Source organism: Schistocerca nitens, chromosome 4 (assembly GCF_023898315.1).
Source record: "Schistocerca nitens isolate TAMUIC-IGC-003100 chromosome 4, iqSchNite1.1, whole genome shotgun sequence".
NCBI classification, from domain to species: domain Eukaryota; kingdom Metazoa; phylum Arthropoda; class Insecta; order Orthoptera; family Acrididae; genus Schistocerca; species Schistocerca nitens.
Window position 1 is genome coordinate 95161197 of NC_064617.1, and position 25928 is coordinate 95187124.

A 25928-nucleotide genomic window follows, 5' to 3' on the forward strand; every position below is an offset into this window, starting at 1 on the left:
AAATGCAGATGATAAGCGGGTATTCATTGGACAAATATATTACACTAGAACTGACATGTGATTACATTTTCACGCAATTTGGGTGCATAGATCCTGGGAAATCAGTACCCAGAACAACCACCTCTGGCCGTAATAACGGCCTTGATACACCTGGGCATCGAGTCAAACAGAGCTTGGATGGCGTGTACAGGTACAGCTGCCCATGAAGTTCAACACGATACCACAGTTCATCAAGAGTAGTGACTGACGTATTGTGACGAGCCAGTTGCTCCGTCACCATTGACCAGACGTTTTCAGTTGGTGAGAGATCTGGAGAATGTGCTGGCCAGGGCAGCACTCGAACATTTTCTGTATCCAGAAAGGCACGTACAGGACCAGCAACGTGCGGTCGTGCATTATCCTGCTGAAACGTAGGGTTTCGCAGGGAACGAATGAAGGGTATAGCCACGGGTCGTAACACATCTGAAATGTAACGTCCACTGTTCAAAGTGCCGTCAATGCGAACAAGAGGTGACCGAGACGTGTAACCAATGGCACCCCATACCATCACGCCGGGTGATACGCCAGTATGGCGATGACGAATACACGCTTCCAATGTGCGTTCTCGGCGATGTCGCCAAACGCGTATGCGACCATCATGATGCTGTAAACAGAACCTGGATTCATCCGAAAAAATGACGTTTTGCCATTCGTGGACCCAGGTTTGTCGTTGAGTACACCATCGCAGGCGCTTCTGTCTGTGATGCAGCGTCAAGGGTAACCGCAGCCGTGGTCTCCGAGCTGATAGTCTATTCTGCTGCAAAAGTCGTCGAACTGTTCGTGCAAATGGTTGTTGTCTTGCGAACGTCCTCATCTGTTGACTCAGGGATCGAGACGTGGCTGCACGATCCGTTACAGCCATGCGGATAAGATGCCTGTCATCTCAACTGCTAGTGATACGAGGCCGTTGGGATCCATTACGGCGTTCCATATTACTCTCCTGAATGCACCGATTCCATATTGTACCAGCAGTCATTGGATCTCGATCAACGCGAGCAGCAACGTCGCGATGCGATAAACTGCAATCGCGATACGTTACAATCCGACCTTTATCAATGTCGGAAACGTGATGTTACGCGTTTCTCTGCCTTACACGAGGCATCACAACAACGTTTCACTAGGCAACGCCGGTCAATTGCTGTTTGTGTACGAGAAATCGGTTGGAAACTTTTCTCATGTCAACACGTTGTAGGTGTCGCCACCGGCGCCAAACTTGTGTGAATGCTCTGAAAAGCTATCATTTGCATATCACAGCATCTTCTTCCTGTCGGTTAAATTTCGGGTCAACAGCACGTCATCTTCGTGGTGTAGTAATTTTAATGCCCAGTAGTGTATTATGTTGTCAGTAGATGAGTAGTGACAGCCGGTTGGATCTCTCAGGAGAGCTCAGTGACTACGAAGATTGGCCAGTCACTGAGTCACCTGAATAACAAATTTATAAGGGACACTTCAGCTGTTCTAAAACTGCCGAAGTCGACCACTGGTGGTGTTGCTGTGAAGTGCAAACAGGAAGGAACAACGAAGACTAGACAGACCACCTCATTTACTGGCTGACGGGTATCGTTGATCATCGCAGAGGGTGTTTGTAAAAAATTCCCAGGAAATCAGTGGCTGAAATCACTCCAACTACTACCAGTAGCACTAAGACTGGAAATGAGTGATTTGGAGTGATGAATCATGCACACCTAGTGCTAACTCAGTGGAAGGATTCGGTTGGCGAATCCGAGAACGCTACCCCTCATTACATGTAGTGCCAGCTGTGAAGTACAGAAGAGGTGGTGTTACGGTACGGTTTTTTTTTCCATAGTTAGGGTGTGGGTCATCTATCGTGCTTAAGAAACAGCGAAGTGCATAAGGATATGAACGCATTTTGCAGTTTTGTGTACTGCCTACAGTAGAGGAACATTTCGGGGACGACAGTTGTGTCACCGTGGCAATGCACGTTCTCATAAAGCATCTGTAAGGCAGTGGTTTGTTGACAGTAACATTCCTGAAATGGAGTGACGTACCGAGGGCCCTGACCTGAACCCAAGGGAGCCAACGTCACTACCTTCTCCAATTTCGGCTCTTGAGAAAGAATGGACTCCCATTCCTTCACAGACTTTCGGACCCCTCACTAAAAGTGTCACTGGCAGAGTCCAAACCATCATAACGATGAAAGGTCGACACATCCCATATTAATGTCCAAAAATGAGGGTCTGGCTACTTAAAATCAGATAGTGTACATTGCAGGATGGGCAACAATATCAGAACATTTCAGCAAGACCACATCATGGATCACAAAAGATGGACACTCCGTCAGTGAGGCCTTGCACACACTAGGCTTTTCACGTCGTTTCATGTCATGCGCATACTGCGAGTACCTGGACGCAAACTGGCGTCGATAGGGTTATCAGTTGTTGGCAACAGCGTGTCGCCGAAGTGGCGTCAAATCGAAAGACTTGCGGCCGGCGAACGGCCTACTCGACGGGAGGCCCTAGTCACACGACATTTATATTTTAACAGCGTGTTGATGGCAATAATCACTGTGAACCATCGCGGTCTGCACTATCGAGTAGAATGGCAACAGAGCGTCAGACCAGTATCAGGGCTGCACAACAACAACCAGTGAGCAGCTACATCGTGTGGAATACAACTTTGTTAAGGAGTACAGAAGTCACAGACTTGCACATGTATCTCTGCTCACCACATTCCACAGAGTACCAAGATTAGCATGGGTACAGGGATGGACAGTCAGAGTATGCATCAACATTGCCTGGACGGATGGGTTATAGTACATGTTGGTACAAACTGTTTGCAGTGTACATAAAAAACGGTATGACACGTTCCATTTCCACTTATTACCAAGGAACTGTTAAATCAGGTGGTAGATGTATTTTCTTGTGGGGAATGTTGCCGGCCGAAGTGGCCGCGCGGTTCTGGCGCTGCTGTCTGGAACCGCGAGACCGCTACGGTCGCAGGTTCGAATCCTGCCTCGGGCATGGATGTGTGTGATGTCGTTAGGTTAGTTAGGTTTAACTAGTTCTAAGTTCTAGGAGACTAATGACCTCAGCAGTTGAGTCCCATAGTGCTCAGAGCCATTTGTGGGGAATGTTAATGTTGAATTAAATGTCTGCCATCGTTTGGCCCTCGTAAACAATACGGGAACTTTCTGTGCGATCACGTACATCTGCCTCTTTGCCAACAGCGCCCTGCAGGCGATATGTGCCTTTAGAAAGACAATGAATTACTCCCAAACGCTGTCAGAATGGTAGAGGAACAGTCCACAGATATGAGAGTGGTTGGATGGACTCGAGGTCACCTGACCTCTGTCCTTCTGGGCAAATCTGGGACGCCATCTGCTGTAACGTGTGCACCCTGCACGTAGATTCGACAATTCTCCTTAGGTTGTGTGTTCTGGTTGAGCAGTCATGGGTCAGGTATTCTTCCAAACGTTTACGGCATCTTTTGAAATCCAACATAAGCTGCCATTTTCGTGTCGAAGTCGGTTGCTAGCGTACGCAAAAAATAAGTGGGCCAATACCTGTACTGACAGCATTGGGGCCGTGCAGATCAATAACGACACCTACTCACAAACAGAATTTGTAACGTACAGGTAAATAACCTCCGAACGATCGTATTAACAAGTTGACCCAGTAACACAAACATATTGACTGTCATAAAAAAATGCTGTAACCAGAGGGACTCGACAGATCCAATGCCAAACTGGGTGGGTATGTTGCACCAGCTATCCCAATAATTACTTCTGATCGATCTGCCGCCTCCATGTACTGTAAGTACGCAGTGCAGACAACTAAACTTGTTCTTTGAGCTTCCATGTAAGCAGCAATGTGCACAATGGATGTAATTGTCAGTTAAATATTTTGTGGTATCTAAACTGTGATCACTGTTCATATTGACATGTAAAATGATGAGAAACAGTGGAAATAGCGCAACAAAACACAGATAGCGACAGCACCTGTTCAGTGACAAAACTCCAGTAATAGTACGCTGCACATTTGTCAACGAATATCGACAAATCAATACAGCTGCTAGCAACAACTACACGGAAGAGGAAAAAATGGTTCAAATGGCTCTGAGCACTATGCGACTTAACTTCTGAGGTCATCAGTCGCCTAGAACTTACAACTAATTAAACCTAACTAACCTAAAGACATCGCACACATCCATGCCCGAGGCAAGATTCGAACCTGGTTCCACACTGTAGCGCCTAGAACCGCACGGCCACTCCGGCCGGCACGGAAAGAGGATATCCTTATTTTCAGAAATGTGTGCACAGGTATTTGCAAAGTCTGCATCTAAAAATTACTGAGAAGAGTCCTTTGAAAGTAGAGAGAGTCAAAGGTGGCTCATGTTTATCGCACGAAGTTCAGCAGAGCTCCCTTTTGAGAAATTCTCGAGTGAAAATTGCATTGCAAGAATTTGTGTAAAAAAAAAAAAAAAAAAGAAAAAGAAAAAAAAATATATGACTCCATCAACAGCTGATGTAGTGAAGAGAGAATACCTTCAATTTCGTGAATATTCTGGAAAACAGCTGAAATAGTTCAGTCCCATGAAGGGCAAACTTGAACGTTTTCTAACGAATTTACTGCAAAGTGCGAACCATGACTTACTCAAGTTCGTGCAGAAGCTGGTATGCATGTTTCATGAAATGCTGTGTTGGAAGAGGCTTCCCTCTTAACAAAGAAGTTTTAGTTGAAAATTTAGAAGAAGATGCAATTGTTGCAGGAAGAAGTGTTTACAATGCAGTACAATCATTGGGTGGTTTACTTAACAGTGAGAAACAGCTGAATGAGGACACTATAAAATCAGTGATACTAGCTGTGAAGAATGCTTCATCAAAAAGAATAGAAGCCTTAGAAAAGAAGAAATCTCATGAAAACGAAGTGGCCAATCTTAAAAGAACAGTTCAAGAAATAAAATAGCAAAAAAAAAAAAAAAAGACGAATGACTACAGAAAAGGCAAAAGAAGCAGCTGAAGTTTTAGATCTTGAAATTTCAAGTTTAGCTAAGAAACTTAAACAAAGACTCTTTTACCGTGAAGTTAAGTATTTGACATAAACTTTGTGCCTTCAAAATTGTTATATCGCCTAAAGGAAAAGTGTAAGTTTTCACTGCATTACCATGTTAAAACAATTCGTATCTTAACTGATGTGACGATAAATATATCTGAAAATAGTCATATCCCATCCTATGTGAGAGTTTAATGTTTTTATAGCATTTGACAAATAGTATACAAGTCATACATAATTAAATTATTCACACTGGCATACAGGTCAAGTGATATAAGAATTATTACAGTCAGCCTTCGTTTCAGCCAGCTTTCAAGTTAATAAAAAAGAGTTATTGTCATTGAACCACGCATACTTTCGAGAGGTCATGAGTGTAACTAATGATAATGAAAGAGTCATGAATTTGATCTCCTGAAAATCTGTAGACACCCTGTGCTCGTCCACATACCGTTGCCACCTCCCAAGCATGCCTTGCAACTTTGGAAACTCAACAACGGCATCGCCAAATCTTTACCCTATCGAGAACGTGTGGAGTGCAACGGGGCGTGCCAGATGGAATCCAGCTCCATGCAGTAATCCGTAGGAAATGTGCACTCAGGTGCAAGCGGTGTGGGATGGAGTATCACAGGGCTACAGCCAAGACCACAACTATGGGGCCCCAACAGCTGTACCAACACGTACGTTTTGTGGCCGTGTAGCGCAATTTATATTGTTCCTTCAAAGTTGAATCTTCAATGATTTCGTATGTATGATGCCATCTACCTGCCTGCCAACAATAATTGGAATCTGCCCTGTCCTTCTGGGTGCAGCTCTTTTTATGGTCAGTGTAATTCAGCAAGTCAGTAGTTTCTGACTAGAGTACCGAATAAGAAAATCAGCATATAAACAACTGAGACGGCCTCTTCCATTGGATGAAGGGCACAGCACAGCAGGCGACAGCAAACTGAAGCAGCCGCCCCTCTGGAGCAAAGGTGTGGACTCTGGCAGACTAAAACCGTGTGCCGGACCGAGACTCGAACCCCAGGCTGTGGCTAAGCCATGTCTCCGCAATATCCTTTCTTTCAGGAGTGCTAGCTCTGCAAGGTTCGCAGGAGAGCTTCTGTTAAGTTTGGAAGGTAGGAGACTAGGTACTGGCAGAAGTAAAGCTGTGAGGACGGGGCGTGAGTCGTGCTTGGGTAGCTCAGTTGGTAGAGCACTTTCCCACGGAAGGCAAAGGTCCCGAGTTCGAGTCTCGGTCCGGCACACAGTTTTAATCTGCCAGGAAGTTTCATATCAGCGCACACTTCGCTGCAGAGTGAAAATCTCATTCAATGAGAATGCGTGTCTGTGCATAGGCCAAGTTAATTCGTGCCAGCTCCACACGTTATTGGCAATCCAATGGTCAGACCTGTGTCGAAGCTTGTCGGGAATTTTTTTGCCACGTCATGCAAAATTTCAGGTGCCGTCATGAACTGGAGGTTACATAAAAACCGATTACGAAATATAACATTTCTCCCATGATTTTCACGCTTGAAACCATCTGGTATACAGCCCTGAGTTCTATCACTCTGCAACGCGTCGCTCTTTTGCCACTGCTCCCTTTGCCTTGCAAGGCGAGTGGTGAACCGCCAATGAAAGCGATAACAATACTCATAGAAAAATAGATCTATATTGTATCAATAACGTTCCTTCCGAACTGGAATGAAAGGCACGCAAATAAATACACGGTGTCCACACATCTGCATTAATTTTATTCCATGCAACTATTCCGGAAAATGAAATACTGATGCCGTGTTCCACACATAAATACTTTTTGTGGATCATGAACTGATAATTAAGGACGGCATTTGAGGCAAACTGCCGGCCGGGGTGGCCGAGCGGTTCTAGGCGCTACAGTCTGGAACCGCGCGACTGCTACGGTCGCAGGTTCGAATCCTGCCTCGGGCATGGATGTATGTGATGTCCTTAGGTTAGTTAGGTTTAAGCAGTTCTAAGTTCTAGGGGACTGATGATCTCAGAGGTTAAGTCCCATAGTGCTCAGAGCCATTTGAACCATTTGAACCCTGTGAAACACTTCTGTGCGTCCAGGGAAAAATAGTCGAGAACTAACATCTTAACAATTATTATGCAAGTGCCCAATAATTTTAATGAACCTCAATCACTGACCGTGTCAAGATCGAGACAACGTGAGATATTTAGGGTACAGAAAAGTATGTACTCCTTTCTATATCCTATATCTTTCTTACCTGTGTAGTTTTGCCTACAGAAAAGATAAACACCATCAATAAAACTTTAAAAATTGTTATTTTGCTTACTTTGGCACGGATATAAGACACATTTCAGAAACCTCTTCGCTACAGATATAATCCTATGTGTTGTCTCAATAGGCAATCGTCACATTGTGTAACATATGATAGCGCTGTAGGTACCACGTCTAGGATACGATAGCAAATGTGGCTATATAGATAAAGAACATATAAAAACAAAAAGCACATCCTAGATTTCTTGCTTGGATCGTTGAAGATTAGCCGAAATAATAAAATAATCCTAATGGATTGTCGATTAATGTAAGGACTCAAAACCAAATTCGTCATTTCTGTACTGTCATTTTTTCTCATCCCTATAAGTTAAAGGGAATACCAGTCGCCGGCCGCGGTGGTCTAGCGGTTCTAGGCGCGCAGTCAGGAACCGCGCGACTGCTACGGTCGCAGGTTCGAATCCTGCCTCGGGCATGGATGTGTGTGATGTCCTTAGGTTAGTTAGGTTTAAGTAGTTCTAAGTTCTAGGGGACTGATGACCACAGATGTTAAGTCCCATAGTGCTCAGAGCCATTTGAGCCATTTTTTGAATACAAGTCTTATGGTTCTCTTCCCTGCCGAGATCATTGTTCGTAAGTATTCACTGTCTCCGTTGTAATTAACATCTCAAACTTAGGGACCTATCATCCCCTCCAACCGTTAATCATGAACGTCAACATCTTACATAAGTTTCTCATGTATGCTGAACTTCAACATTTTGTTGTTTCAATACCCATCACCGTTCTACTGCATAAGAAATCACTACTAAGAAATTTATAATTTAGAAGGTAAAAATGTGAAGGCCGCTCTGTGCACTGAAAACAATGTGCTGTTCTCCCGAATTCATTCTTTGTTGTAACAGTTCATAGTTGACATTATTATTAATAGCTGATCTTATATAGGTTGAAGCATAAGGACATTTTGATTTTCCTGCTGCTTTAGTGGTGACTATGACTGGAATAATAGATTTATGACTGAAGTAAAACTACGATCCATACTTCAGTAAAAAAAATACGAGACCCAGTTTTTAAACGCAAATCCTTTACAATAATATATTTGCCAACAAACGTTTTTTTGAATTTTTGACACAACCCTTTTGTAAAGTAGTTGCATGCCTCGGCTAGTATTGCAGGAGGCCAAAACGTTGACGTGTTTTATAAAATTACCCAGTCACACATGCAGGCAATTTTATTGATACTAACTCTTGGCTCTGGAGCCTACGCTCATAACATTATTTAATTAAATTAATTTAATTAAATCGAATTATCCTCTTACAGGGATACGTCAGTTTAAGGTAGTATGCTTCGTGGAAGGATGGGCCGGCTACAGAAGGCATCCAATGCGGTTTACCACTGCCGACATCGACCCATTCGCCTGCACACACATCATTTACGCCTTCGCCGTCATGGATCCTCACGACCTACACATCAAGCCCCAGGATGAACAGTATGACATCATACAAGGTATGTACGTTTCACTGCACTCACAGGTTGAAGATTGTTTAATTTCCTGTCTGATTCTGTTTTACCTTTGATATTTAAACACCAGTTAATTAAAGACCTTATTGTGATCTGTGGTTGTTAAAACGCACTAAGTCAGGGTTTATAGCTATTACATTTTGAAAATAGTAATAGAGGCGAGGAAATGAGAAAAAGAGCCCGGGGATTATGGTGTTTCAACACAAATGGTTGAAGGTGGAGGAAATGTAGTACGGAAAGAATTTGTAATATCATTTGTATAACTTCTACAACGGAAAGCAAATCTCCCAAACCGAAACAATGCTGTAATTCCTGTGTTCGCAGGACAGAATGCACACAACGCACAGAAAACTAAAAAGCCTTGAGACTCCTTTTCGTCACGTGCAACATGTTCTCTAAATTATCACCAACCTTTTGGGAAAAAAAAAACTGGAAAGGAAAAAAGGAAAGAAACGAGAAGTTCTTGCGGTGGACGTATCTCACTGGACCATTTACAAGAAGTGAACGGAAGTGAAGAGTTTGAATTATCGTTTTGTCTTTGGTTCATAGCTTTTCGGAAAGCTTTTGAGTCAATTTCCACAAAATCTATATTAACATTGGCATACAAGGCGTTTATTCAACCCTTATGTTGGACTTCACAAAACATTGTATTTATGAAGTTCAAAAATGTAACTTGCGAATGGAGTTCCTCAAAAACGTGTATAGTATTTCGGTACGTATTTCCGTAGGAGGTGAGCATGAGGAAGAGAACAGTTACTACGAAAATAACTAACTGAATGAAAATACTCACTGATGATGGCACAGAGGTGCTGAAACATGTTTGGGCATTAAAAAGAGTAGTAGGCTACATATTAGGCAGAAGCGAATTCCCATAATTTAGTCTGAAAACACGGCTACTGATAGGGCTTCGAAATCAAACGATGATTGTTCTGTTGGGTAGCCAGTAGGTGGAGAACGACTTCAACTAACCTTCAAGGGATATTTCAAAGTAGTTCTGTATGTGACTTTGGTTGTGGGGCTGTGAATGGGTAAGCATGTGTAGATATCATAGGTATGTAACGGTAGGTATTTGATCCCCTACTTGTTCCATGGATTTTGGCAGCTTCAGGGGCCCATGCTTCCATCACGCTTTTCAGTGAATGTGGGATCATTGGGATTTACGAAATGTAGAACAGAGAGCAAGGGGTATGTTGGCACCACTGTAAGGAAGAAGGTGTACAAGAGACATCAGCGCCGAGATTGAATGAAAATAGGGAAATGGCGGCCTTGCAACAGAGTTTCGGTAGATAAATGAGGACTGTCCTTTTTTCTAGGAGGGTACCGCTCCATAGTGGGCCTGAAGAGGCAGAACCCGCAGCTGAAGGTTATGATCTCAGTGGGCGGTTGGCCCGAGGAGCGGCGCAAGTTCGCCGAGATGACGGCCAGCGCTTCGACGCGGCGCGAGTTCATCCGCTCCGTTCTGCACTTCATCGACGAGTACGCCTTCGACGGAATAGACCTTGACTGGGAGTATCCAGGTAAGAGCCCTAAACATACAGTTTGGCAATTTTTGGCCTTAAATATGTATACACAGGAAGACAGCTGTAATATTCTGAATCATTGGAGTGATCTTTAGAAACAGTCACCACTATGTACAAGTCTCAGAGATGCTGACCTCGATGCAACTAATTAGATACTTTCAAGTTCCATGGATCATTTCTGTAATTACGAGAGCATGCTGAAAAGTAATTCCTCCGAAGTTTTTACTCCATTCACAATATATATTAAGGTACAGGCTGCTTATAAATGAATATCGGGGTTTTAACGCTTCATAATATTTATTACATTAAACTTAGTTATAAATGATATATCAAATGAAAGAGCAACTCAAACAGTTGTGTTTGGCACCAGTGCGCATGCGCAGCGCGCAATGTTTCCGCCGCAATCCGCTAGACAGCGGTAGTAGCGAAGATGGCGACTATTTAGTGAACAGAAAGCGTTTTGTGTTTTGCACTTTGCAAAGACCTAATCTGTAGTTACTGTGCAACGTGCGTTCCGGCTGAAGTTCAGTTGTGATCCTCCAAGTGATAATAACATTCGTAGATGGTATCATCAATTTGAAGATACTGGCTGCCTTTGTAAAGGGAAGACCGGCTGCTTTTGTAAAGGGAAGAGCACAGGACGACCAAGAGTTAGTGAAGAGACTGTTGAGCGAATGAGAGAGTTGTTCACACGTAGCCCAAAGAAATCAGTCCGGAAGGCTAGTCATGAATTATAAGTTCCCATGTCGACTGTTTGGAAAGTTTTAAGAAAACGCGTACAACTTCCTCCTTACCGTTTACAGTTATTACAGGCTCTAAAGCCGTCAGACCATGGATTACGTGCCAACTTCGCAAACTAAATGTTGTTTCATGATGATGAAGATTTTCTGGATCATGTTGTCCTCAGTGATGAGTCGATCTTTCACCTTAGTGGACATGTAAACACAATGTGCGCATCTGGGGCTCAGAAAATCCTCATGAGGTGGTACAAATGCTACGAGAGTCCCCTAAAGTGACTGTTTTTTGTGCCATATCCCAGTGGAAAGTTTATGGGCCTTTCTTTTTTGGTGAACCTACTGTGACTGGCATTTCTTAACTTGATGCATTAGAGCAATGGCTCTTCCCTCAGTTGGAAGAAGATGAGTCAGAGAACTTCATTTTCCAGTAAAATAGTGCGCCACCTCACTGGTATAGCGAAGTATGCGATTGGTTGAACTTCACTGTACCCAAGCGCTGGATAGGCTGCAAGGAGCCCAATGACAGGGCTTGCTTTGCACGGCCTCCATGTTCACCCGACCTAACGCCATGTAATTTTTTTCCTTTGGGGCTGCATCAAGGATCGTGTGTACGTGTCTCCGCAACCAGCAGACCTCCCTGAATTAAGAAAGCGGATTGAAGCAGCTGTTGCTACAATCACTGAAAATTCACTTATCAACATTTGAGAAGAACTCGGCTGTAGACTTGATGTGTGCCATGTGACAAATGGTGCTCACATTGTCATTTATAAGGTTCCTGGTAAAACTGTTTGAGTTGCTCTTTCATTTGACATATCATTTATAACTGTGAGTTTAATATTATAAATATTATAAAGCGTTAAAACCCCGATATACATTTATAAACACGCTGTAATACACGTCACGCATGTTGCTCATTTGAGCCGGCTGGGGTGGCCGAGCGCTTCTGGGCGCTAGAGTCTGGAACCGCGCGACCGCTACGGTCGCAGGTTCGAATCCTGCCTCGGTCATGGACGTGTGTGATGTCCTTAGGTTAGTTAGGTTTAAGTAGTTATAAGTTCTAGGGGACTGATGACCTTAGAAGTTAAGTCCCATAGTGCTCAGAGCCATTTGAACCAATTTTGTTGCTCATTTGGCTTTACCGCTTCGCTGGCGCAAACCGCAGCCCTTTGCCTATAGGGGGATGCGAATTGTAGCGTGTAAGGTGGAGGTGTGTAATGTTAACCATTTCGGTGCGTGAGAGACCCTCAGGAAACTGCAAGCACGAATTGTTCGAGAAGTTCGTCCTCACACATAGTACTCTCTCCTTCGGCATGATACCTCCAGAACAAACACAGGCGCTGCGACTGCTGCAACAATGCGACGCATTGGGTTCACTGTCACAGACAACCTTCCGCACAGAGGTGAGGTTGTAGCTCCGTCAAAAACTCAAACGTTCTACAGCAAAGACCTTGTAAAAAATAACTAGACTCATTTATGGCGCTGCAGTCGCGGGATAATTTAAACCTTCGGCTGGACGCCATTATAGTGGTTGTAGTCTGATGTGTTGTGTAGCATTGTTGTTTATGAAGACCCTGATACAACATTGTATATTTGTTGGGGCGTACATACAGTATTTGTTACTCGTAATTCTACTGTCTGTACGTTCCAATCAAAAGAAGTACAATGGTGAAGAGTTGTGTTACGATTAATTGTACAAATAAATTCGAGAAAGGAACGAATATTACATTTCACAGGTATGTGGATATTTTAAGTTGTTTTGTATGTCAGTGTACTTGCTTAATAAATGTTTTTGTAACACGGTATTAGCATAATGTCTGTGCATCTATTTGCAGGTTTCCTTTCTCAAAACCATAGCTGTTACAAAAATGGTTACACGCTGTCAGGAGGCAAGATTTCCGACCGACAGAATAACTTTTTATATGTTCTGATCATTTTGAAGAAAGTTGGCTGATCGGTAGTGTTTTCATGGTCTAGGTTACGGTGAAACTTGATAATTTGGTCGTGAGTTGCCAAAGCACTATGCCATATATAACGCACTTCTCGTCATAAAATCTAAAGCAAGGTAGAAAATATCTATTAATATAAAATCTATTAATATAGTGGGCAAATCTTCGAGTATTTTGATGCATTTTGCGTACATCTATCGTAAATGAACTACGAAAAATGCTAGGGGTCCAGTACATAACTTTTATCTACGGCAGATTCCATGTAGTACGTAAGATAAATTCATAAACAGTTGCTAGTTGCTGTTTGTTCATAAATTAAAAAGTATATTGTAGTAACGTATTTAAATGGGGCATTATGTTTGTGACCTAACTCAAGGGAAGGCATTTTATAACCAAAAGCGATGTATAAACATTCGAACTCCGCGCGTCAGTTTACCACTCTAATGGCCGCCGCCCAGCTATTCAATTTGTCCGCTCTTCACAGTCGACCACTCGTGCGGTTGTGGGGGCCTGTTCAACAGTGACAGTATTAACAATTTGGTCTCTCCTTGGGAACAATGTGTTTGTCGCTCTGGTGACTATGTTGAGAATGTTAATAAAGCTTGTTTTATTTTAAAAGTTTTTAAAGTTTCCACCTAAAAAATTCGGACGCGTTGCTTTTCAGCATTCCTTCGTAATTGTGATGACGTAAAACAAGTCGTTTATCTTCACATACATTCGAATGGAGGTGGAAAGAAATCATGGCGGGAGATCAAAACACGAATATAGTTAGCAGATTCAAAAAGGTGTAGGTTGCAGTAGTTGTGCAGTGATTAGCAGACTTACACGTAAATTAGTAATTCCTAACGACCACCTTTTACATACTACTCCCCATCATGCTTGATGTCTTTCGCGACGGCGCTGACACGTTCCAGTAGGGGAACTGTTTGTATCTGTTCAAAAGGTGGACCAACACGACGTTATTAAGCACGTAATCATAATGTTTTGGCTTATCAGTGTACCTAGATATAGGAACATAATTCGTTTTCATTTGTTTTTTAAAAAAAACTTTACTAGACATTGTAGCACAATGTGTCAGTTTTTCGAAAATCTTGGCCGAACTTGAGAAACTTAAAATTTCTAGTTAAGAAAATTTAATTTAAGCTAATACGTTCGCTACAGTGATGTTCGGACTGCTAAATCCTGTTCATAGAAACAATCAGCAGCTTTATCCGATTGTTGTATTTCAGATCAAAATTACTGCTCTCTTGTGCGCAGAAATGTCAGATTAGGCGAGCCGAGAAAGTATCGCGTATGCAGCGCTAAATATTTCTGTTTTGTATACTCAGATCATGAAATCAGGAAGTACGTACTTAAATGAAAATCCTTATTTCATTGTTTGGCCAAATAGGTATTTTGTTTTTTAACTAATGCTGACAACGTAAAATCAATAAAAGAATCACAAAATGTGAAGAAAAGTGAGATACAAGTTACGTATTCTCCGACATTATACTATTTTTTTTTAATTTTCTGATGAAGTATGTATTGTTTCTTCACCAAACACCTGTAAATTTAACTATTAGCCACTATTGCGATAATAAGCCACATTTGAAATGGCAGCTGCAGTATGCCGTCATTTGTGCATTTTTGAAAAACGATTAAAAAGTGTAAAATCTAATTCAGATTCGTACAGATATGACGTTAATCAGTATTTACAGTCTAATTAAACGAACACAAACAGCTATTCTATGTAGTTTGCTACGTAAAAAACAGATAAAATACCAATTAAACAAATAATGAGAAAAACGAAAATCAGAAGTTGATAAAGCATATGCAACAGTAATATTATATGGAAGAAATACTATGTATATTAATAGAAGCAGGCAGTAAATTGAGAGGATTACTTTTTTAAGAAGTTCAACAACTGTTTGAATAGTAAGGTATCCTTTTACGGTATATTGATAATTTTTACTTATGGACCGTCTGACAGCAACTGAATAAAACAAAATTTTAGTGCCATACGCGTTTCGCCTTTATTTTCTGCAAGGCATCATCAGTGGCCTGGAATATGTACATATGTTAGCTATATAATTTACATTTTTGCTACAATGTCTATAGGTTATAAACAGTTCTGGTGGTTGGTGACAAAAATGTAAATTAAATAGCTAACTTATGTACATATTCCAGGCCACTGATGATGCCGTGCAGAAAATAAAGGCGAAACGCGTATGGCACTAAAATTGTGTTTTATTCAGTTGCTGTCAGACGGTCTATAAGTAAAAATTATCAATATACCGTAATATTACGCGCAACGGAGGAAGACAGGACTACAAAAGTTGAGTAAGGTACCCTTTTACAAAAACAAAAAGCACATCGTCAGGTCGACCTCACAAACAATTTGAAAAATTGGTAGGTAGGAGACGAGGTTCTGGCAGAAGTAAAGCTGTGAGGACGGGGCATGAGTCGTGCTTGGGTAGCTCAGTTGGTAGACCACTTGCCCGCGAAAGGCATAGGTCCTGAGTTCGAGTCTCGGTACGGCACACAGTTTTAATCTGCCAGGAAGTTTAAATTTGTTTATTTGCTGGGTAATAACGAATTAGAACTAATGATCTTCGTCGAATTATATACCAGTTGCGTCATCATAAGCTACGCAAATGAATCTCCGAGCTTTAGGAAAAATTGGCATTCAGAAGTTGCTAAGAAATGTTTCACTCTCCACCCCTGTCAAAGCAACAGAGAATGGGAGTGGTTTAAAATTTTCTGGTAAACTTGACGGCAGTGAAGATGTGTCTTTTATATTTCACTCTGGATTATCAAAAGAAAAGTATCAGCGATTGATAAGTTGATCGATGACAAATATATCTTAATTTTTGGATTTTACCCGCCACATTGGTCCCATCATATCAATTTTCATGAAAATACTGATTTTTATTTCTAATTTTGTCCGCCATATTGGATCCATCATTTTGAATTTTTCATTTTTGTGGCCATATTTGTTATTCGCGACGTCTAGAACGCCATTATAGATATTTTTGTGGAGTAAGAGATTAGTGATTAACGTCCCGTCGACAGCGAGGTCACTAGAGATGGAGCACAAGTTCGGATTAGGGAAGGACGGAGAAGGAAATCGGCCGTGCCCTTTCAAAGGCACCATCCTGGCGTTTACCTGATGCGATTTAGGGAAATTACGCAAAACCTAAATCAGGATGGCCGGTCGCGGGTTTGAACCATTGTCCCCCCGATTGCGAGTCCAGTGTGTTAACCACTTCGCCATCCCGCTCAGTCATATTTTTGTCCAAACTGACAAGAGATTCTGAATTTTTGCCTTGTTTTGACAGTTCTGAGGCATTATGCATTGGCGGCATCCGTCATGTCTCGGAAATAGTATTGGCGCATATGCAAATCCTCTTCACGCCAGATACATCCTTCTGTTCATTCAGGCTGCTTTTCCTTCGGATCAGAGCGCTAAAGTGTTTTCCCAGTTTCTACAAATGTCCCTGGCTCCCTCTCTTGCCCGTGACATTCGCTTTAAACATAAAAGAAAAGCTCATGCGTCACCAATCAGTTACAATCTTATAAAGTAAACCTGTTGTTGCTCTACATGTCTGGAGCTTATCGGCACCTTTAAATGCACTTCTCATCGCAGGATGAAAGAAATGATGACGGAATTACTGCTTTAATAACACGAGAACCATATTTAGAAATAAGAAAGACTGCTGTATGGAGTCCTTCGGACACATTTCAAAGACATGAAGGGTGAAACTGTCACGAGCGTGTTGAGTGTCATACGTGGGCGCCAGCTGTCGAGCAAGGACATTAAACGTTAACAGCTAAAGCGACAGGCTAGAAATCTGTCACCAGTGCATTCGAAGCTCGTTATTTTTATTTTCCTAATCTTCCAACACACTGTTGAATCGATTCAACGAATCTTGTTTATTTAGAAGGGAAAAATGGTATTGGTGATAATCTCTTAAACACGTCAATGTCTAGGTGCAACTGAGGTAGTATTTGTTGCTATAGTAACGATCCGCCCGGGTCCTGCGCAGGTGGCACTAAGTATCTGTGGTCGGACGAGTTGTGTCGCGTAGAGGCGATAGTTTCGGTTATGGACCAATCCCTAGAATTATGATATAAATTGGGAGGACAACATTAGGAAACTGAATATCATCAGTTTGTTTCATATAACTTAAAACGATTTTGGCAGCGCACGCCAGGAAAGTTGTTAGGACATATAAATATTACTTGCCCAATTTTTGATTGGCGTTTGGATGCCAACTCGTGGCAATGAGGGGAACTATGAACTGCCCGACTGCAGAGCCAGTTCGGCACAAGCTACGGCCTTTTGCCAGCCACCTCATCCCAGCACCAGACTGGCTCGTGCAACATTTTCTGGCTGACCTTTTTCCTCATTTTCTTCCTAGAAATTGTTCAAGCCTTTAATAGGGTATGGCATAACGGTTTAGTGTATAAGTTAATAAAATTATAGCTCCCATGGCACATTGTCAGATAAATTAGTTCGTATTTTACAGACCGTACTTATAGTGTATTCGTTGGTGACGCTGCTTCTGACGTCTACACTATAAGCGTCGGCACACCTCAAGCTTCCCTTTTGGGGCCAACACTGTTTAATATATATTTATCAAACGTAACAGACTTCCGACCGCTCAACATAGCTTCCTTCGCTGATAATTCGGCGATGTTGTTGCTTGCGGATGATGCTGTTGTTTATTGCCTAATGAAGCCATCAGAAGACAAAAACAAATTGCAAAGCGATTTAGAGAAGATATCTGTATGGTGCAAAAATTGGCAGTTGATCCTAAATAATGAAAAGTGTGAGGTCCTCTACATGAGTGCTAAAATAAATCCGTCAAACTTCGGTTACATGATAAATCAATCAAATCCAAAGGCCGTAAATTCAACTAAATACCTAGGAATTACAATTACGAACAACTTAAATTGGAAAGAACACACAGAAAATGTTGTGGGGAAGGCAAACCAAAGACTGTGTTTTATTGGCAGGACACTTAGAAAATGTAACAGATCTACCGAAGAGGCTGCGCCTACACTACGCTTCTCCGTCCTCTTGGAGTACTGCTGCGAGGTGTGGGACCCTTACCAGATAAGACTGACGGAGTACATCGAAAAAGTTCAAAGAAGAGCAGCACGTTTTGTATTATCGCGAAATAGAGGCGAGAGTGTCACTGATATGACACAGGATTTGGGGTTGACATCATTAAAAAAAGGCGTCTTTCGTTGCGACGGAATCTTCTCACCAAATTGCAATCACCAGCTGTCTCATCGAATGCGAAACCTACATAGGGAGAAACGATCATCATAATAAAATGAGAGAAATCGGAGCTCGCACTAAATATATAGATGTTTGTTTTTTCCGAATGGTGTTCGAGATTGGAATAATAGAGAATTATTGTGAAGGTGGTTCGATGAACCCTCTGCCATGCACTTAAGTGTGCTTTGCAGATTATCCATGTAGATGTAGATATATTATTACACTGACAATGAGGTACCGAACAGTCATGAAAGACTCCAGTGGGCGCTACTACTTGAAGTATGACTTACAGCATGGTGGGTCAATATAAAAGTGAGCAAAAGTCAAGCCACGTTTTATCCCAGAAATCTCGCTCCTGCTATAAAATGAAGGTATCCCATCGACTGATTCCGCCAAATATGTTGGAGTTCACCTCCATAAACGTCTTACCTTTAAGAAACATATAACAGACAAAGCACGCAGTGTGTTAGCTGTCTTGTATCCCTTAATAAACAGAAGGTTTTCTCCAAACTGGAAAAACAGACTACTACTTTATAAATCGGTAATACGCTCCGTCATGTTGTACGCCTGCTCCATCTACGTGCCACATCTACGCACCTCCACAAACTACAGATTGTTCAAAACATAGTATTGCGCATCAATTAAATGCCCCACGGTTCGTAAGGAATACCACGATTCACAATGACTTACAAATAAAGAATGTTCCAGAGAAGATCCGCTCCTTATCTGAAAGCTTTTATGCCAAACTCCCTTCCACCACCAACACAATAGTTCGTCAGTTATCCACGTAATTATGATCTGAATGGCCGGCACAAACATAAAGTGTGGTTACTGCGTAGGTAATCCAAACTGAGGCTGCAATCCGCCATGCAATGTTGTAACCATTGTTCTCTCGCACTTATGCATATAACGGTTAGTTATTAATGACTAGTCGTTGTAATGCAAAACTTGAATCCATGTTCACACTCAATTGTATTTTGTCGTATTATCGGTTTTTTATCGCCTCTTATGGCAAATGTTTTGCCCCATTACCCTCATTTTATGTAGCTGGGTATAAGGGCCCTCGTGTCAGGACCCTATAAAATAAAAATAAATTTAAAAAAATTAACCTCAGCATTACCGAAGGGGAGTGTGGGATGTGGGTGGAGAGACACAAAGCCCATGCCTACTACAGTAGTACAAGTTTATATGCCAACTAGCTCTTCAGATGATGAAGAAATTGAAGAAATGTATGACGAGATAAAAGAAATTATTCAGGTAGTGAAGGGAGACGAAAATTTAATAGTCATGGGTGACTGGAATTCGTCAGTAGGAAAAGGGAGAGAAGGAAACGTAGTAGGTGAATATGGATTGTGGGGAAGAAATGAAAGAGGAAGCCGCCTTGTAGAATTTTGCACAGAGCATAACTTAATCATAGCTAACACTTGGTTCAAGAATCATAAAAGAAGGTTGTATACCTGGAAGAATCCTGGAGATACTAAAAGGTATCAGATAGATTATATAATGGTAAGACAGAGATTTAGGAACCAGGTTTTAAATTGTAAGACATTTTCAGGGGCAGATGTGGATTCTGACCACAATCTATTGGTTATGAACTGCAGATTGAAACTGAAGAAACTGCAAAAAGGTGGGAATTTAAGGAGATGGGACCTGGATAAACTGAAAGAACCAGAGGTTGTAAAGAGTTTCAGGGAGAGCATAAGGGAACAATTGACAGGAATGGGGGAAAGAAATACAGTAGAAGAAGAATGGGTAGCTCTGAGGGATGAAGTAGTGAAGGCAGCAGACGATCAAATAGGTAAAAAGGCGAGGGCTAATAGAAATCCTTGGGTAACAGAAGAAATATTGAAATTAATTGATGAAAGGACAAAATATAAAAATGCAGTGAATGAAGCAGGCAAAAAGGAATACAAACGTCTCAAAAATGAGATCGACAGGAAGTGCAACATGGCTAAGCAGGGATGGCTAGAGGACAAATGTAAGGATATAGAGGTCTCACTAGGGGTAAGATATATACTGCCTACAGGAAAATTAAAGAGACCTTTGGAGAGAAGAGAACCACTTGTATGAATATCAAGAGCTCAGATGGCAACCCAGTTCTAAGCAAAGAAGGGAAGGCAGAAAGGTGGAAGGAGTATATAGAGGGTTTATACAAGGGCGATGTACTTGAGGACAATATTATGGAAATGGAAGAGGATGTAGATGAAGACGAAATGGGAGATAAGATACTGCGTGAAGAGTTTGACAGAGCACTGAAAGACCTGAGTCAAAACAAGGCCCCGGGAGTAGACAACATTCCATTAGAACTACTGATGGCCTTGGGAGAGCCAGTCATGACAAAACTCTACCATCTGGTGAGCAAGATGTATGAGACAGGCGAAATACCCTCAGACTTCAAGAAGAATATAATAATTCCAATCCCAAAGAAAGCAGGTGTTGACAGATGTGAAAATTACCGAACTATCAGTTTAATAAGTCACAGCTGCAAAATACTAAAGCGAATTCTTTACAGACGAATGGAAAAACTGGTAGAAGCGGACCTCGGGGAAGATCAGTTTAGATTCCGTAGAAATGTTGGAACACGTGAGGCAATACTAACCTTACAACTTATCTTAGAAGAAAGATTAAGAAATGGCAAACCTACGTTTCTAGCATTTGTAGACTTAGAGAAAGCTTTTGACAATGTTAACTAGAATACTCTCTTTCAAATTCTGAAGGTGGCAAGGGTAAAATACAGGGAGCGAAAGGCTATTTACAATTTGTACAGAAACCAGATGGCAGTTATAAGAGTCGAGGGGCATTAAAGGGAAGCAGTGGTTGGGAAAGGAGTGAGACAGGGTTGTAGCCTCTCCCCGATGTTATTCAATCTGTATATTGAGCAAGCAGTAAAGGAAACAAAAGAAAAATTCGGAGTAGGTATTAAAATTCATGGAGAAGAAGTAAAAACTTTGAGGTTTGCCGATGACATTGTAATTCTGTCAGAGACAGCAACGGACGTGGAAGAGCAGTTAAACGGAATGGACAGTGTCTTGAAAGGAGGATATAAGATGAACATCAACAAAAGCAAAACGAGGATAATGGAATGTAGTCAAATTAAATCGGGTGATGCTGAGGGAATTAGATTAGGAAATGAGACACTTAAAGTAGTAAAGGAGTTTTGCTATTTAGGGAGTAAAATAACTGATGATGGTCGAAGTAGAGAGGATATAAAATGTAGACTGGCAATGGCAAGGAAATCGTTTATGAAGAAAAGAAATTTGTTAACATCGAGTATAAATTTAAGTGTCAGGAAGTCGTTTCTGAATGTATTTGTATGGAGTGTAGCCATGTATGGAAGTGAAACATGGACGATAACTAGTTTGGACAAGAAGAGAATAGAAGCTTTCGAAATGTGGTGATACAGAAGTATGCTGAAGATAAGGTGGGTAGATCACGTAACTAATGAGGAGGTATTGAATAGGATTGGGGAGAAGAGAAGTTTGTGGCACAACTTGACTAGAAGAAGGGATCGGTTGGTAGGACATGTTTTGAGGCATCAAGGGATCACAAATTTAGCATTGGAGGGCAGCGTGGAGGGTAAAAATCGTAGAGGGAGACCAAGAGATGAATACACTAAGCAGATTCAGAAGGATGTAGGCTGCAGTAGGTACTGGGAGATGAAGAAGATTGCACAGGATAGAGTAGCATGGAGAGCTGCATCAAACCAGTCTCAGGACTGAAGACCACAACAACAACAACAACAGCGATAAAAAAGAATCCTAAGTGACAGGAAAATAAGAAGTCTAAGAAAAACATCAACTAACCTCCTTGTTGCATGCTTGGCAGAAAAAATTTTTCCCATCTGTTGTATAATGCGGAAAATCTTGCAGCCACTGCCTTATATGAGTAGACTTTGAAGTAGCGGTTTTCGGCATGGCGTAGTAGTCTCACACAGAAACTAGAATTTATTTTGCACTTAGAACGTCAGTAACACTTAACACGTCGGTCGCTACACAGTGTACTGAATACTGATTTGTTTTTGCTGGGAAAAAGTGAACGATGACTTTTTTTTTTTTTTTTTTTTTTTTTTTTTTTTTTTTTTTTTTACTGCGGCGCATCGGAGCGGTAGGGGAAGTACCGTACTCGTTGCTGGACATATGGCACCTGACAGATGGCCGCTCCTTCTGAACAAGCGAATGGAATCTGCCGGTGCTTCAGATGAAAACATCTCACTACTGGCAAATTATTTTTCGAACCGGAAAATTCACGTATAATAAATACCTTTCACGAAACAGAGTAGTTTGACAGGACTGCCTGTAGACAGCAGCGAGAAAATGCGCGAAGGGCAGTAATTTAGCTATAGAGGGCGTCTACGATTAACATTGTGATTTTTTAATCCGTGCTCAGCTTAAGGCCTATGAAACCGTTTCTTTGTGAAAATATACAGCGGGCCAGAATCCTACGAACGAAATATTTTCAAATATAACATTTAGTACTCCCACGTTCGATTCTAATGTGTAACTCAAATCTTTGACCGGTTCCCATTCGCTCACCGAAGTTGAGCACTGTCGCGCTCGGCGCGTACTTGGATGGGTTCAAATGGTTCAAATGGCTCTGGGCACTATGGGGCTTAACTTCTGAGGTCATCAGTCCCCTAGAACATAGAACTACTTAAACCTAACTAACCCAAGGACATCACACACATCCATGCCCGAGGCAGGATTCGGACCTGCGACCGTAGCGGTCCTGCGGTTCCAGACTGATGCGCCTAGAACCGCACGGCCACACCGGCCGGCCTAAAGATCCGTGATCTATTTTTTACATATGAATAATAAAACACCTATAAAGAGTATTTGGTATTAACAGGGATAGCGATATAAAAAAATAAAATAAGACAGAAGTGTTAGGCAAGTACGAAACATGAACGCATATCAACTAGCCACCTTGCTGCACGCTGGGCAGAAAATATTTTTTTCCATCTGTCGTATAGTGTGGAAAAACTTGGAGCCACTGTCTTATATGATGAAATAGGCACTTTTTAGGATATTAAAGCCGAAATAGGCAAAAATAGGCACTAACGTCGAAATAGGCTTTTTTAGGTCCTATAGAATTAACGCTATTAAGTGTAAATAGTCATGAAACGCATAAGTGCAAATTTTTATGCAAATAGGAACTCAGGAACAAAATAGGTTTTTACCTAAAATCCGCGGTCTAGTCATAAGTTTAAATACACATAATCAACGAAGTCATACACGAATTAGCTAAATTTCTTAGGTTTTATAGGAGTATAGATGAGGGTTTTGTAAGACTTTTCTTTGTGGATAAATGACACTCCCTGCAATTCTTACAAGTAATTGGTCTAACATTTGTCTTTTCCACAATGAAATTTATACCGCCGTATGGCTTAAAGCACTTAACATGGAAACCCCTAGGTATCTGGCAGGTGTGGTTGATCCCAGAAGTTAATGGGCGCAGAATTGTATCGACGGGATGGTGGGATTGGCCCCCACCAATAGTGCAAGTGCAGAAACTGACCGGAAAAACAAGAAACAAAACAAAACAAAAAAGAGAAAGGCGGTTTAAGTTTGAACCGAGAGATGTACGAAAGTTCTCTTACCCCTCATGTTCCTATCTTTTGTCTATGAGAAAAAGCCTTTTACTTGGCCCAAGCTTTTGCCACAGTGTCGTTTCGTCCAAGTAGCATGTTACAGAAACGACTGTTGCCGAACAGATGTTTATCGCCAATATAGTTTTAGTAGCAACAGAACATGTTGTTCACACTTCTGGTGCCTATACAGCTCTATTAGGTTCAGGTAGGGGTAAGATAGATACTGCCTACAGGAAAATTAAAGAGACCTTTGGAGAAAAGAGAACCACTTGTATAAATATCAAGAGCTCAGATGGAAACCCAGTTCTAAGCAAAGAAGGGAAAGCAGAAAGGTGGAAGGAGTATATAGAGGGTCTATACAAGGGCGATGTACTTGAAGGCAATATTATGGAAATGGAAGAGGATGTAGATGAAGATGAAATGGAAGATATGATACTGCGTGAAGAGTTTGACTGAGCACTGAAAGACCTAAGTCGAAACAAGGCCTCTGGAGTAGACAACAATCCATTAGAAGTACTGACAGTCTTGGGAGAGCCAGTCCTGACAAAACTCTACCATCTGGAGAGCAAGATTCATACATCTTGCTTGACAGGTGAAATACCCTCAGACTTCAAGAAGAATATAATAATTCCAGTCTCAAAGAAAGCAGGTGTTCACAGATGTGAAAATTACCGAACTATCGGTTTAATACGTCACGGGTGCAAAATACTAACACGAATTCTTTCCACATGAATGGAAAAACTGGTAAAGCCGACCTTAGGAAAGATCAGTTTGGATTCCGTAGAAATATTGGAACACGTGAGGCAATACTTACTCTTGACTTATCTTAGAAGATAGATTACGGAAATGCAAACCTACGTTTCTAGCATTTGTAGACTTAGAGAAAGCTTTTGACAATGTTGACTCGAATACTCTCTTTCAATTTCTGAAGGTAGCAGAATGCTGAAGATTACATGGGTAGATCACATAAGTAATGAGGAGGTATTGAATAGAACTGGGGAGTAGTTTGTGTCACAACTTGACTAGAAGAAAGGATCGGTTGGTAGGACACGTTCTGAGGCATCAATGGATCATCAATTTAGTATTGGAGGGCAGCGTGGAGGGTTAAAATCGTAGAGGGAGACCAAGAGATGAATACACTAAGCAGATTCAGAAGGATGTAGGTTGCAGTAGGTACTGGGAGATGAAGAAGCTTGCACAGGATAGAGCAGCGTGGAGAGCTGCATCAAACCAGTCTCAGGACTGAAGACCACAACATTATAGGACAGGCAGGCCTGTACGTACTTACGCATGCGCGCCGCCTCGTCACGTGACACGACAGCAGCACACCTATCACATACAAGAGTCAAAATATGGCGTCCGCGACGTTAATGTTTATGGCGCAACGCACCGATATGAATGGTACTCCTTTCCTGACACGCCGCGCCAACAGATTATGCCATGAATGTGCGTCTTTGAGAGTGCATACATTTTATGTTCACATCGTCTTCGGATGTTTACATTTATTTACGCGCCACCAACATAGTTTCTTTACTTACTTTCTACAACAGCTGTCTAAACTTCCGTTGCAAAATTCTACATTGGTGTCAGTAAAGAAACAATGTTCACCACACATAAATATACGTAAACATCTGAAAATGTGATGCCAGGCGTCTTCAAATGTTATCATGGAAAAATAAATGCCCATAAAAACATCCTTTTGTATGCATCGGAAACATGGACTACCTATGCCAAACAAGAACGTCGCCTTAATGCTTTCCACATGCGGTGACTGAGATCCATCCTCGGAGTAACGTGTAAGGACCGAGTGACCAACGAAACAGTGCTATCTAAAACTAACTGCAACAGTATTTGAGCTATCTTGAAGCAGAGACGACTCCGCTGGCTGGGACACGGCTACCATATGGATCCTGACAGATTACTACGTGAGGTACGCTATTGAAATAGGCAGCTGCAGTCGACAACAGGAGTAAGGTTGCCATTTTGGCTGCAGATTGGTCATTCTAGTGTTTGTGGATATTAACAAAACTTAGGTGACAAAAGTCATGGCATACCCCCGAAAATGGT

At 41.7% G+C, this 25928-nt stretch overlaps 1 protein-coding gene across 1 annotated transcript in view; it reads left to right on the top strand.

Moving 5' to 3' along the window:
• The window catches only part of LOC126252135 (probable chitinase 10), a 223260-nt gene that overhangs the window by 8418 nt on the left and 188914 nt on the right, over positions 1 to 25928 (top strand). The window contains exons 3-4 of the mRNA XM_049953001.1: positions 8605 to 8790; positions 10119 to 10322. Coding sequence (XP_049808958.1) covers positions 8605 to 8790; positions 10119 to 10322 — 390 coding nt within the window. The remainder of the gene's footprint in view (positions 1 to 8604; positions 8791 to 10118; positions 10323 to 25928) is intronic.